The sequence below is a fragment of the Elgaria multicarinata genome, chromosome 5, assembly GCF_023053635.1.
Source record: "Elgaria multicarinata webbii isolate HBS135686 ecotype San Diego chromosome 5, rElgMul1.1.pri, whole genome shotgun sequence".
In the NCBI taxonomy this organism is placed as follows: domain Eukaryota; kingdom Metazoa; phylum Chordata; class Lepidosauria; order Squamata; family Anguidae; genus Elgaria; species Elgaria multicarinata.
The window spans coordinates 56,555,332-56,571,403 of NC_086175.1; the positions used below are offsets into that span (position 1 = coordinate 56,555,332).

Here is a 16,072-nt window from a genome sequence, read left to right on the forward strand (position 1 = left end):
TTAATGGCTTTTTTAAAAAAAATAGGGGGTATTTATTTATTTATTTATTTAATTTATTTATTAAAAATAAATAAATATTCTTAAGGTCCTTTACTGATACATATAGATGTTCCTGTGCTTATGTGAAACACCACACACAAAGAACCTTGTATCTATGGTGTATGTATACCTACCTATGGTATATGTATATGTACACCATAAATACAATCACATGAAATGTCCTTTTTTTGCAGTGTGTTGTCAATGTACACCCACAGCTGTAAGACACTGTACAAATATAATCCTACTATAATATAAATATCATCCTGATATAATCACGCCTATGATCAAATAAAAAATTCTTTTTCTTTTTCGTTTTCCTTTTTTCATGTGTACACAAACTCTAGGTCTCTATACAAAATCCATAATTAAAAAGACATAACAATTGAGAATACCTAATACATCAGTTCTACCTCAGAAATAAAATTAGGTTAATTCAGATTGCAATCCCACTTACCTGAGATTAGCTGCCTTGAGTGTCATTTTTGGTAGAAAAGTGGGGGTACAAATAAAATAAGATAAAATAAAATAAACTCAATGTGGGATTTAGTAGAGAATTCTAGATGCCTTGTGTAAATTTTATTGGTAGGTAAGTCATTTAATGCTCTCTCTCTCTCTCTCTCTCTCTCCATGAACTACACATAGCAATTAATAGTGTGAGGCTCGTTTTACTTATGCATCCTGCACAAAAACTTTCACAACAAAAATGTACAAAAGGGATTCAAGCATATTGGTGAACATATTTGGTCCGGCAGTCATGAAATTGTCCAGTAGGTGGCTGGCGTTCTCCAAAAAACAGGCAGCACTTTCCAACGTCTACTGTACTTCCTATATTGTGTGAAGCAGGGAGAGAGCTGACGTTCCAAAGATCCTGCCTCTAGGATTTTTGTGTTTAAAGAGCTGCTCCTCACCTTTGCTGTAAACAGAGCCTGCAAGTGCAGGATCTGAAAAGACCAGGAAACAGCAGCAACTACCATTAGTTCTCACAAAGTGTGATCCACCCGTTTTGTCACTGTCGGTACCAGAGTCTGGATGGTTTTGTATTTATAGACTTCATCTCTCGGTCTTTTCTCTTGGTCTTTGCAAACTGGAGAAGAACTTATTCACAGGCCTGACAAGTAGGAGAAAGAGCAGCATTTTGGAACTAAAACTATGTTGAGGCTTCCTTGTTTGAATGGGCTGTGTTTATTATATGTGTGGTTCCTTTATGATAAATCACACCACATACTTCACTTCTGTCGATAGCCACCAAGGAGGAACGCAATCAACTCTAAAGAATTTATGCGGTGCTGTGTATGGTTTTACACCACACAACCATTTTCTAACCAAACCCAGACCATGGCTTCCGAGGAGTGCATTTTGTTAGATGTGGAACTGGACAATTTTATTCTTTGCAACATCTCTGCTGTCCAAAGTGCAAATTTCTCTCTCCTGGGTGAGGACCTGTTTTACTACAAATTCCTATATGCAATTCCAACTATTTATGGGATCATAATTTTAATAGGGCTTGTTGGCAATGTTACGCTGATCAAAATCTTTTGCACAGTGAAGTCCATGAGAAATGTCCCCAACTTGTTCATTTCCAGTTTGGCTTTTGGAGACTTGCTTCTTTTGCTCACCTGTGTACCTGTGGACGCCAGCAGGTACTTGTCTCCAGAATGGCTCTTTGGTCGGGTTGGATGTAAACTTATTCCGTTTATACAGCTTACTTCAGTGGGGGTGTCCGTCTTCACACTTATGGCTCTCTCTGCAGACAGGTAAGCATCTTCTGAAAGTCTTCTTGAGGTACATTATGGATGGTTATAAACCCTGGGCTCTTCATGGATCAAGCTTGTTTTTGGAGTATGCTTGAAGTTCTTTCTAAAATCTATCTGACAAGTTTACAGTGAAATAACAACATGCTCACATGGAATCACTTACTATCAGCACCTAAAGCTACATGTGAGACATGACAAAATACCACTTGCATGACAAAGTACTCTTGCTGTAGTGGTTTGTATGTGATTAACCATCATTTCAGTGCAATACTATGCTTGTCTATCATGAAGTGAATTTCATTGAGTCCGATGGCTCAAGCTAAGTGTTTCAAGGACATCAGCCTTAAAATGCTTTTAATGTGCTCTCTCTCTCTCTTAATCCAGTGAAAATAAAATTTAACAAAACATTTGACTTTTAGGAATTAAGATGGATCAAGAAAACTGGGATTTTCATTATTTACCCATTTCTTTTCACTAGCTTTAGGCTATGAACCTAAGAAGATTTACTTGCAAGTAAAATGTTGGAAGAAGTAAGGTTTCCTTCCAGAACAGCCTATTTAGAATCTTCTACAGTCCATAGGTTTTCAAATTTTGTTGCCCACCACCCTGTTTTGATGAATTGAAGTCATTAAGATTTAGTTAGAGTGGCATTCATCTATTGTTTTGAAAATTTTAGATACTTAGCATGAGGAATGTTCACAGAGGAAACAGCAATTAGCTTTTTTATACTGCAAAATCCTACTCTTTTCAACATTCAGAATGAATAGTGCACAACAAAAGGTAGCAGGGCTTTATGTGCCAATCTTCTTTCTTAATTTCCCAGAATTTAAAATGTTACCATGCTATTTGTACCAGAGTTTTCTGGCATATGTTTTATGTTTATGGCTGTGGAGGTAAAAAACAAAACAAAAACAAAAACACCAAAAACAGTTGAACAAACTTCACAGTTTTGCATACAGCATAATTCTACAGTTCACAAGGTCCAGTTCACAAGCAAGTAGGGTTCAATCGAATGAACAGAAATAGTCCACATTATCCATCTGCCTAGGGAGAGAAATGAATAACCCACCTAATTTACAGGGGTTTTGTCTTCTTCAAATATATGGCAGATAAGTGAGCTTGTTGCTACACAAACCTAATTAGATACATGCAATGAAACAGTAAACCATCATAATCAACTGTATTTCTCTTTAAAGCTATTTTTAAAACATAATGTCCTTTTCATCAGCATGCCAACCAGCAGCCCAAACTCGAGTTCGTAGTCTGGAATGAATAAAATCAAGAAATGTGATTATTACATGTAATGCATCCCATGCTTGTATAAGAGTAAACAACAAGGTTTTTGTGTATTTTGTTTACTATGGAGCATGGAAACAAATAGCTGCTATAATGAACTTAGGGAATATAACTGTAAAGGGGAGCCAAAGCTGTGCTCTTGCATACACACACACACACACACACACTTGTATGTAGTCAGCTAGCATTTCATGGACACACCGGCTACACTCCCCCACCCCATTCACTCTTTCCAGAGTACTCAAGTAAATGTCATTTTATGTTGACCTAAGAAACCTTAACTGTTAAAGTTTTTCATCAAACAAGGTATGATACACATCAGTATTTTAATTGTCCTCTTCCATACCTTCACTAGTACTACTGTGTCCATTTTGATGTGCACATAAAACAGGATTACACGCTGTATTCTAAGCAGTGGTTTATCACATATGTTATATCTGGTTATATTTCAAATCTCAGTCTATCTCTGAAATACATTCTGAATTCAGCGTAGTTGTGGACTACCTGCAAGGTTTGCAGGTGTGGATTACCTTTACAATAATATCCACTTACCTGTAGACAGCTGGTTGCATGTAGCTGCCAACATGCATGACATTAAGATTTTTGCATTCCATAAGAGACCACCCAACACCTATCCTGAATGTGGCAGAGCTGCACCCAGCTAGCTGGTCTTAGGCAAGCAGCAAACATGTACAAAATTCGAAGTGGCTACCATAATGGCCATATTTACTTGGACTGGCCCAGTGTTACTCAAAAAAGTTGATCCACCTTGTACAAAGCCATGGATTTGTACATGGTTCTTTTGAAAAGTGCATTCATGCTTTTCAGAATTTAAGCTTACTTTTTAAATAAATAATTAAAGTTACTAAATTATTCAGGGGTTATATCCAGATTTATGCTGGATGAATGGTACTGATAGAAGTGGGCTCCCTGTCCCCTCATTCCCAGAGAAGTCCCAGAAGCCATGGAAAAATGCTACACAGAGAGCCAGGAGACCTCGCACATTGGGTAGAGGGACATTCTGTGAGTGAAGCCCTTCTTCTTTTGAAGGCATGTCCAGGATCCAACCCCTGGTATACGATGAAAACTTTTATTTATTTATTTATTTATTACATTTTTATACCGCCCAATAGCTGAAGCTCTCTGGGCGGTTCGCAAAAATTAAAATCATGAAGAGCATAAAAACAACGAACAATCTATAAACACAACTACAAAATACAATATAAAAAGCACAACCAGGATAAAACCACACAGCAAAAATTGATATAATTAAATTAAAACAGCAAAGTTTAAATTTAAGTTAAATTAGATGTTAAAATACTGAGAAAATAAAAAGGTCTTCAGCTGGTGACGAAAGGGATGCAAAAAACAAAATAAAAACCTATATTTTATTGAAACCTCTGCCACACTCAGGATTAAGTGTTGGCTGGAGAGTCAGTGTGGTGTAGTGGCTAGAGTGTTGGACTGGGAATTGGGAGAGCCGAGTTCTAGTCCCAGCTCAGCCATGGAAGCTCACTGGATGACTTTGGGCCAGTCCCAGACTCTCAGCCCAACCTACCTCACAGGGTTGTTGTGAAGATAATATGGAGAGAAGGAGTATTATGTATGCTGCCTTAGGTTCCTTGGAGGGGAAAAGGCAGAATATAAAAGAAAGAAAGAAAGAAAGAAAGAAAGAAAGAAAGAAAGAAAGAAATTCTGAGAACTGCAAACTGCAGATTAACTTTCCTTAAAATCCAAGAGAAATTCATTCATTCTAAAATGAATGAATTTCTCTTGGATAAATCTAGACAAAGCTGGGTGTCCTTAAATCACCTAGAAGCCACTGGAATTTCAGTGCAGGAAATCAATTTCAATGAATCCATGTTTCTGATTTTCTTTGGACTGCACTCCTTAGGTCCCAGGTATTACAGTTTGAAGTCTAGCTAAATAAAACTTTTAGGAGAAGGAGCAAGGCTGAAAGCTAGGTGGCAGGGGTAGGCAGGTTATCTTTGGAAGTCAAGGCTGGGTAAGATTTATCTCTCGAACCTAGATGCTGTCAACCCTTGACAAGGATACTTGACCATTAAAATCATTTAAAACCGTCCAGAGCTTCAGCTACTTAGCGGTATAAAAATGCAATAAATAATAATAAAAAAATAAAACTCTAGACCCGTCCAATTTATCTGTCTTATGTACCTTCACTATAGTGAGTACCTTTGTTCACTTGCTCAATTACTCTGCATTTTGAGGTTATACTGACAGCATTTCCCTGCTCTTTGCTTGTGGTCAGGATGTTTGTGTTAAATCCATAGGAGGCTGGCTGTGGAAACAGATGTGTGGACCTTCTGGTTTCTTCTTTAAGTTGACTTCTACAATGATTTCTTGAGTAGGAGGTGTCACAAAAGTGATTCCCCCCCTTCGGGTAAAGCATCTATCTATCTATCTATCTATCTATCTATCTATCTATCATTCTAAAAGAGGGGTGGGGAGAATATAGTTTTCCAGATGTTTTGGACTTCAACACCCTGCAACCATGGCCAATGATGAGGAATGCTGTGAGTTGAAGCCAAAAAACATCTGGAGATCTACTTTCTGCCCATACATGTTTTAAAAGATGGGCTGTATTATCACCTGAGGGCTTTTACAACATTTTAGCATGTGTGTCATTTGTGAATCCAACCAAAGGTTGTATTGCAGAGAATAGAACTTCCCTGAGAATATTTGTTTTTAACTGACATGACGTGGCCTGGCACAACCTTGACAATTGGGAGATGGCCATGGTCTGAAGTGGAAAGGGAAGGGTCCCTTGTCTCTGGGATAGTAGGATTACTACTCTGAGTAAACTGATGTCTCCAGAAAACCATACCTAACAGTGGAATCCAGCCAGGATTTTAAAAACGAAGTCCTCTCTGCAAAATTAGGATGAAGAAAAAAAATCCTGATAAGGAATGATGCCAGAGGGTGGGGAGCAGGGATAGACTAGGAGTGCTTATCTTTGGAGTAAAGGAGAGGAAAAGGATGAGAGCTGATGTGAACATAAAGTAAATTAAATTACACAGCAACAGAATACTAAAACTCTCCATTGTTTGGCCACAAAAAAGAAGAGGAAATGATATGTAAAGATGGAATGCAATTCAGAACACTGGAATATCAGCACTCCAAACCACTTGGAGAGCTTGTCCAGATACAGGAGGCTTTCTTTTTCAAAAAGTCACCTTTCATGGTGAAAGAGATGATAGAGGGGGTGGGTCTATGGAGAATCACAATATGTGATTAGGGCTTATGTAGAACGTATCTTCCGGGAATTGCTGGGGCAGTACCTATTCTAAAAATTTGTATGCATGTGCATATGTGTACATGTCCATATCTGAAGGCAGCAGGGGAGGTACCAGGTATTTCCTTTCTGTCACTGAGGCTAAATGCTCCTTGAATAATAAGTGAATCACATATTACATTTCCAAACAGTGAAGCATTTGCAAAATTGCAAGACAGAGAGCCAGTGTGGTGTAGTGGCTAAAGCGTTGGACTGGGAGTCGGGAGATCCGGGTTCTAGTCCCCACTTGGCCATGGAAACCCACTGGGTGACCTTGGGCCAGTCACAGACTCTCAGCCCAACCTACTTCACAGGGTTGTTGTTGTGAGGATAAAATGGGGAGGAGGACGATTATGTATGCCACCTTGGGTTCTTTGGAGGAAAAAAGGTGGAATATAAATGCAATAAATAAAAATAAAAATTAAGACAACTTTACAAAAATGTAACACATTTACAAATGAGTAGGCTCTGAATTCGCTATTGACACTTGAGAGAGAATGAGAGGGATAGAGGAATAGGAGAGAGAGAGAAAGAGAGAGAGAGATTTTCTACCTCCCTGAAAATATCAGAACAATAATGTTGTTGTGATTATCCATCCCCATCCCAATCTTAGGGATCTTCATATAGAGATATACCACACAATATCATAATGTCAGTTTCCAAAGTACATCTTGTGACCCTAATGTGAACCTGCTTCAGGAGTAGAAAAAAGGATATGGTACTGGCAAGAGAAAGGATTGGATCCCAATATTTTTATGCAAGGCCATATGCCAAGCATTCCATGGAACAATACCTTCCATGAAACAAAAGTTCATTGGCCTCATCCCCACTGAAAGGACCAGCTGCCTGTTGGGGGTTGCTTTGCTTCAAACTCCCCACTCCCATGGATAGATCAGTGTCATCAGAGAACTGACAATAATGCTAATTCCTTTCACCTATGCATCCCCATCTTTTTAGCACAGGGAAGAATCATAGAATCATAGAGTTGGAAGGGGCCTACAAGGCCATCAAGTCCAACCCTCTGCTCATTGCAGGAATCTATCTTAAAGCATACGTGACAGATGGTTGTCCAGCTGCCTCTTGAAGGCCTCTAGTGTGGGAAAGCCCTAGACAATTGGTTCCAGGGGGGAGATGACAATATAAAATGCATAAATTAATTTTATGATGATGATACAATGAAATTAACATGAATAAGCTTACAACTGAATTTTTGAGAAAAAGAGGCTATGCAAACTCAGGAGGCACAATCAAGCCCATACATATCCTTTCTGTTCTCATCTGTGGATAAAAATGCAATCTAAGTGCACAGGGATGGTATCTGCATGTTCTGAAAACTCTCCCGTTCACAAAACCCAAAAAGTCTTGCAGAAGCAGAGCCCAATAGAGCTGACCGATCCAGGCCATAGAAGATAGGGATACTGGTAACCATTCAGTAAAATGGTCAGAGCATACATTCCCTTGCCCAAAATATCCTGCTGCTTGATTAGTGGCACCTGGGAGGGACCCTATTGGCAATAACTGCAGTAATGTCTTATATGTACATCCTTACAGCTGTCAGAAGTAGAATACTGGGCTAGGTGAGCTGTAGGACTGCTTCAACAAAGCACATCTTGAATATGTATCTATGGATTTATGTTCAGTCTTTCTGAATCATGCCTCCATTCAGTTATCTGATTCGCTAAAGCATGACTTATTGCACTCATGTATCATTGAATTCTGGGTTGCCATGATGCGTGAACCCAGCTGCACTAACAAACCATGATTTATTAACCACAAACAACTCAGAAAGAGAAGCCATGGTTTGTTGTTGGCTTGTGAACTGTGGGTTGTTTATATAATAGGTTATTGTTATGGGTTGTTCTGACAGGCCACAAAGGTGGTGGGCAAGAGTGATAAAACAACAACGACGCAGCTGCCCTACATGCCAGTACTACAACACCTGGAAAGGCATTTGGGATACAGTGAGGGAGCAGGCAAAGGAGAAGGGAAACAAATAACCCAGGGATTGAGAAAGCAAACCACAGTTTGTTCAACCATCTGCCCAACAAACACTGGGTAGGGCAACAAACCATGGATTAAATAAACCATAGGTTAATCTTATGTGCAAACCAGGTCCATAGGTGATCAAGGAGATTTACAATAAAACCATAAACAGAATAAAACGCAACCATTTCAATCAAAACTAAGCCAAAACTAATAAATACATAAGGATAAAACAGGGAAACGTTCCAAAATCAGGAAACACCCTTAAACAGTAAAAGCTTGGCAGAACACGATAGCTTTTTAAAACCAGTACGCTAATGACAAGAGAGAGCAGCTCCCCTTGCAGGGAAGGGAGTTCCACAATGGGCACATTGCTACACAGAAGGCCCTGTCTTTGGACCCCACCCGCTTCACCTCTCTGGATGTCCCAGGCCCTCGGATGATGAATGTAAGCTCCAGGCAGCTTAATACAGCAGGAGATGATCTTTCAAGTACCCTGGCGCCAAGCCATTGAAGGCTGTATAAATAAGAATGGAGCTTGGAAATAAATAAGAAGCCAGTGAAGCTGTTTCTAAACTGGTGCTATCTGGTTTATAAAACACATACCAGGCAAGGGCCTGGGTGCCACATTTTGCACTACCTGTAGTTTCAGAACACTGTTATTTCTTACGTTTTAACAATTTTTTTAAAACTATAAATATTGCGTCAGCGACATCTTTCCAGTATCCTAAGAATGACAGGCACTGAAGCCAATAATTTATCAGGAGGAAGGAATTTCTCTTGCAGATCTCTAGGGCTAGAATGATGCTGCTTGTTTTGGGGAAAGACTAAAGCAGGGGTCTCCAACCTTTTGTGACCTCATGGCACATTTGGGAATTTGAGAAACTGCTGTGTGCACCACCACAAAATGGCTTCCACAAAGTGTCTAGTCACATAATGGCTGCCGGGGGGGGGGGGGCTTGGCAAGTCAAAAGTGAGCTAAAGAGGTGAGGGGGGGCTAGAAATAGCTAGGCTAGAGGCTTGGGGAAACAGCTAAGCTAAAAGCTAGGAGGGGGAGAAACAGTGAGCCAAAGAGATGTGGGGATAGTGAGACTGAAAGGGAGGAGGAAATAGCAAGGCAAAGGAGTAGAGGGGAAAGAAAGAGCTAGGCTAGAAAGGGAGAGAAAGAGTAGGCTGACCATAATTTGGAAACCAAAAAAGGAGGACAATATGGCCGCCCTCAAGGAGGTGTGCCCACCCCAACATACCCAGCTCCCAAGGCACGGCCATCTTGACATGACTGGCCCCCAAGGGGTGTGGCCTTGGTCACATGTCTAATTCTACAGCTCAGTTGTATCTAGTGACCAGATACAGAAGAAGGCAGGGCTCCTGCAGCTTTAACTGTTGTGATGAAGAAGGAATTTCACCAGGTGCTGCTTGCATACAAATGACACCTGCTGAAATTCCACTTTCAATACAATGGTTAAAGATACTAGAATACTGTCCTCCTTGCCTACCTTAAACTTCCCTTTACACAGATTTCAACTATGAAAAACCATATAACTACTGATCCAAGGCAAAGATAATCTGGACATACTCTAATGAACACAAAAGTATTACGATGTTCAACACACTAAAATAAAACCACTTTCAGAGCAATTAGCTAACCCTATCTCAAAATTCACAGGCAAGTTCCTTTTAAGTGCAATCTCAAACACTTTGCTTATTTCAGATGGGGCAGATGTTAGACATCAAGATGCTATAAATTTTGATATATGCATGAAAATGCTTTCAGGCAACATGTATAGAAAAGGGAATTTCAGCAGGTGTCATTTGTATGCATGCAGCACCTGGTGAGAGTCCCTCTTCATCACAACAGTTAAAGCTGCAGGAGCCCTGCCTAGTGTGACCAGATACAACTGCTGACACCTGCTGAAATTCCCTTTTCAAAACTACTGTTAAAGATACAGGAGCCCTGTCCTCCTTTTCATATGGTTACCCTACTCTATTGCCAACAACAGTTGTCCCCAACCTGGTGCTCCCCAGATGTTTTGGACTTCAACTGTTATCAGCCCCAATGGTGAGGAATGCTGGGTGTTGGAATCCAACACATATGGAGGGCACCAGCTTGCATCGTGGCTGGACAACAAGGAGGGACGTGCTAGAGTATCAAGAGTTTTAGAACTCCTTTGCAGGTAGTATTTTGACACTCGCCAACCCAGCTGTTGAGTGCACAATCAGCCACACCTTATACCTGTGAGATTAGGAAGAAATCTATGTGTCATACATAGGCACAGGCAAAGGAACCTGTAGAAACTTATTTCACATTTGCAGAAGAGGCAGTTTCAGTAGTTCTCCAAGAACATACAAATTATTGTTGAAACAAATTAAACAATCTTATCTCATTAATGATATCCCTAAATTCCTTCCAGCTCTCACTAACTCTGAGCTTCACAGCCTCAAACTCTCTTCACTCATTCCTCAACCTCACTGAATCTAACTTCTTCAACTGACTCTAACTGAATCCCCTCAACTCCTCTCAAGAAATTTCAAGCTATCTAGAATATATTTATTATCCGTTGCTTTAGCCGTAACAACAATAGAAAAGAAACTCTGAGGAAATACATAAGGCTGCAAAAATGCCATCATATATGTCCTGGACTACTGCAATGACTGAGGGCCATTGAAGTCTACAACAAGTGGAGGGTGCCAGGGTGTAGAAAACTGGAGGGCACCAGAGTGTAGAAAAATCTAGGTCTTTTAACAACCATTTCTGTGGTGTGAAGGAATGCATTAGATATAAGATTCGTAGATGTACATTTTGGAAAACATTTTCCTTTCATACACACGTAAAGCCACAGATTTAACTTATAAGAAAGGAAAATATTTTCTAAAATGTACAGCCATGAATCTTATAACTTTTGTGAACCGCCCAGAGAGCTTCGGCTGTGGGGCGGCATATAAATGTAATAAATAAAATAAACAACAAAACCATTCAGCTACCATCACACCAGAGAAATGTTTTTAATAGATCTAGTTTTTATCTGTGTTCAAATTCAAAATACACACACACACACACCCCTATAAAAAAAAGCTTAAAATGCAGTTCCGCATCTTTTAAAGAAACGCACACTACCTGAAGAGGAGTCCTCAGAGACCTGAGCAGGCAGCCGCATGTGTGTTGCGTTTGGAATCATCGCTGCTGGACAGCAACAAGGAGCAGCACTGGCTGGAGGGGCAAGTCTGGGCTTGGCCAAAAATCAAGCCATGTGCACTAAACGGTGCTGGCTGGAGAAGGCCTAGCACACCCAAAAAACAAGCTTGGAATGGCCGGCACCAGCTGGAGGAGTCCCAAGCAGCCCCAAATCACTCTGTGTGTATGCCATGTGAGGGTCAGCACTGGCTGAAGCCCTGGGCTGGAGAAGGCCTGACTGCCGCTACACGCTGTGTGGCTGAGGATAGCCAGCTATCCAGCACCAGCTGGAGGCATCCCAAGCAGCTCCAAATCAAGACACGTGCACACCGCACAGCTGAAGATGGCCGGCCCAGTGCCAGCTAGAGCCCTAGGCTGGAGCAGGCCTGGCTGCCACATACTTATCTCTTACCCTGCTGGGTGCTGTCACCGCCAGTCCTCCTCCGCTGCTGCCCCTGTTCCGCTGCTGCCACCACCGCTGGTCTGCTGCTGCCAGGCCCGGTCTGCTGCCACTGCTGCTGGTCCACTGCTGCCATCAGTCCAGTGGTGCCGCCACTGCTGCTGGTCCACTGCTGCTGAGCCTGGTCCACCACCAGTCTGCTGCTGCCGCTGCTGGTGATGCCACCATTGCTGGTCCACTGGTGGTGGTGCAGCTGCCGCTGATCCTGCTTCTGCACAGATAGCCAGCCAACTGGAGTATCTTTTTGCTCTTTCCAGCAAATATTCATGATACTTCCAGGGGCAGATCTACACTGGTATATAAAACGTCCTTTTTACAGTCAGTGAACATAATATTATCTAACGATTTTAAACATAGCAGGGCACATGTACCTATTACAACGTTTACTTCCATTTTCCCTTCCGTTGGAATGCAGTCCTTTTGGCCACACAATGAAAATTAAATCGTTCTTTTGTAATTCCCCGTCTGCTAATTGTTCCTCCCACTTCCTCTTCTCTTCCTTTGTTCCCCCTCTGTAGTCTCTTGTTTAACTGCGCCTGCCTGCATTTAAATTCAAACAGTTTGGGCGGGAGCAGAACTAACCATGCAATTTGGGACAATCCCCCACCAACAAACAATCCTCCAAGAATCCTCAGAAACTGATACTGAAAGTGGCTGCTAACACGAGGCTTGAATTAGAGAAACGGCTCCAACTTTGGGCGCGGAAATAGAATAAACACGCCCCCAGGAAGGCTATTGGCTATGGAAGAACTTCAGGGGGGAAAATTAAAATGATGCATTCAGTCACATCACAGCTCATAGAACAAATTATTTCAGATAAGATAAAAAAAACAGAGAGGAGGGAAACAATACGTCATGTGGCACGATACTACGAAATGCACAATAAAAACCGGTAAGACACATTATAACCTGACTAGTGTAGATCTCCTCCTAGATGCTGGAAGTCTCGCTGGAAGTCTCATGAGAGTTATTAGTACTTCCTGGAAAAAGCAAGCAGTGGCAAAACAAGGCCTGATCATTGCTGCTAGGCTTCCCTGTTCCCTAGCAAATTGGCCCCCAGCCCTGTTTGCCCTGGACAAGCGTCATTTTGCCAGAGGTCTCCAGGGTTTTCCAGATAATATGGTCAGACTAAGAAAGAGGCTTAAGCTTATTAGAAACTCTCTCTATATATTAACTCTGTTAGGAGTTATATATAACTCTGTTAGGAGTTATAGGTGACATATAGAAAGATAGCAGCAAAGACCAGAGGATATATATTAAACTGTTTCTTTATGTTGAGCTTGAAGAAAGTAGTAACAACAAATGAGAGACTACAAAACACAATCTGTCCTTTCCTTAATACAGACAACACACAATACAGAAGAGCAGTTAACTGCCTTTTTCAACTACAATGGAACAGAACAGAAAACCTCCTCCCACCTTACACTGTTAGAATGTCTAGAATCAGACTATGCTTTACGTAATACTTCTAACAGAGCTAACATTTTCCAAGGAGATATAGATAACGTTTTTGAAGGCTTCAGGGAGTGGAGACCTTCATGGGTGCCGTTGGATGTCCCCACAGGTGCTGTGTTGGGAACCCCTGGACAAAAGGTTATGGATCCCATTCAAAGATCTTTGTCGAAACCTTAGGATAGCCATGGGTTCTCTTTTACAGAGGACAATCCTCTAAGAGCTGCCAGAGGAAAGTCTTCTACTTGAAGGCATCCTCTCATTGAAGGGCTCTCCTTTCCAATTCCAGTTTGAAGCTTCAGAGCCATCAGAACTGTCGCCTATCAGCAATTATTTATTTATTTATTTATTTATTACATTTCTATACCGCCCAATAGCCAGAGCTCTCTGGGCGGTTCACAAATTAGCATCCAGTCAGCAGAACGAACCTGCAGCACATTATGATGAGGTATATTGTATTTCTATTTCAATAATAATAATAATAATAATAATAATAATAATAATAATAATTTCTAAATTTGCATCTATACATATAAATTAGCATGGGCAAATGTCCTCCTTGCAGTCCTCTTTGGTAGTCTTTTTGGATGATGGATTTCTAATTTTTCGCAGTTTTTAGTTTATTTTAGCGGCCACCCTGCTCAGGCTGTAAACATTCAGCTGTGATCAGGGCAGATCTCCCCTGGTGGATAAACGGCCTGTACCGTCAACATTAAAACACTGATTATCTGTTCAGGGGGGAGCATGGACGCCTGAAATCATTCCCTGTCTCGAGAGGTGATCAATGCTGAGCCTACCCAGCTTGGGCCATCTGTCTGCTAGTGGACACACAGTACAGAATCAATATTGGGAAGCTGTAAACGTGTCTAGGCATTTGCCTTTCCAAGCATATGCCCATCTGATGACTTCCTTCCCACTTTGAAACTGCACTATTAATTCTAAGGTTGCTTTTAAGGTCTCCATTGCAAACCTGCTGGCCACACAGTGTCTGTGCAGATATGTCGCCTAGATTCATTGGCCTACACAGCAGATGTGGGGAAATGCAGTCTACACACATAGACTATGCATAAAGTCCACTTGGGGGAATCAACTTGGCAGGCAGGCAGGCAAGCGAAACTTTCCAGCACTCTCCACCTTTCCAGCCACTGTAGAGCAGTGCTTAGTGTGTCAGGCTAGAACTGGGGCAACCCAGGTAGACATCCCCACTCAGCCATGAAGCTCACTGGGTGACCATGTAACTGTTACACAAATATGCTTGATCCAAGTGCAACATAGTGTTCAGATTTGTATACACTTGGTAGAAAGACGACGGAGGGTTCTTGGGTTTCTCTCATTTTACTGAACTGAAGTTAAGGGTGAACACTGCTGCTCACGGAGAAACAATGTCACACCCCTCAAACATGGAGGGGTTGTTTTTATTCATTTATGTTATCAACACTATCAGCTTACATTCATTGGTCCATGTGATTTACCATGTGGTTAGTAATGTTGATATGTGCTTGTTAGTGCAATCAAACATTTATTGAGATAGTAAACACGCATGTGCAAAGGCAGCTTATGGGTTAAGTTGGTTTGGTTAGTACTCAGACTTTATTGGTCTATTTGATCACTTACGTACACTTCTTTGTCTTCAGCCCGTGGGAACTCCTCCCAAACATCACACCATGTACTGATTTGTATCTCTTCTTCGTGTGTGCATGTGTGTAACTCTTACATCCCCGTATGTGGAACCTCCCTCTGGGAGGACTTTCTGGGTGGTATTATTGGTTAGTAGCTTTGATTTCCTGTAACAGTGGAAATCTGTATAACATAACCATCACACTCTCACAGCCAAACCTTAATCTACCTCCAGGGCCATCCCTACCATTAGTGAGAGTGATGCAACTAGCCCAGGTGGTGGATGCTGGGAGGAGGGTAGCAGTGGCCGCCTTCTGGCTGTTCCCCCTGAGACCCACCAGCCATTCCCCTCTGTTGAAGGATCAATATTGACCTGCCTTGCACTGCCTGAAGTAGGCTGCTGCCTCAGGTGTGGAGGAGGATGCTATCCCATCACCACTACTGCAGTAAGATTTGGATTCTAGTACAGTCAGCATCTGTACATGGAATGTGGGAGGGAGACATCATCTTGTCCTATGCCTCAGACATCAAAATGTTTTGGGCCAGCTTTGCCTACCTCATAAGGACATTTTGAAAATCAAAGAGGAGAGAATTGGAAGTGAGCTGGACACTTAGGCATCCCCCAAAAAGAGGACAAAAGAAGATAGCAATTTCCATAACATATTCCTATGTAAAGCTGTAAATGCAAATTTAGAAAGAATTGGCTCCATTTAAATGGAAATACAGTACAACCTCACCACAGTGGAGAAGGCCATGACCTGTGTGCCTGCTCAGTCTGCTGTCCAGGTTGATGGGCAAATGGAAGGCCCCTGTTCTTATGGTTCATTATCGTTAAATTAGACTTGGACTATTCAAGTAGAAGATGCTTTCAAATACAGGACCATCCTCTGTAAAACAGGATGCATGGCCACCCTATTTGGAGGAAAGACATGACATATATTGTAATACATAATAGTAAGCTTTTAATAGTAAGCACCATGTATCAGGATTAATGGAAGCTTTTC

The 16,072-nt window shown here is 41.4% G+C and overlaps 1 protein-coding gene across 1 annotated transcript in view; it reads left to right on the forward strand.

Moving 5' to 3' along the window:
• Positions 1-1,231: 1,231 nt before the first annotated feature.
• The window catches only part of GRPR (gastrin releasing peptide receptor), a 30,685-nt gene continuing 15,844 nt past the window's right edge, over positions 1,232-16,072 (forward strand). Inside the window, exon 1 of the mRNA XM_063127531.1 lies at positions 1,232-1,796. Coding sequence (XP_062983601.1) covers positions 1,321-1,796 — 476 coding nt within the window. The 5' untranslated portion in view covers positions 1,232-1,320. The remainder of the gene's footprint in view (positions 1,797-16,072) is intronic.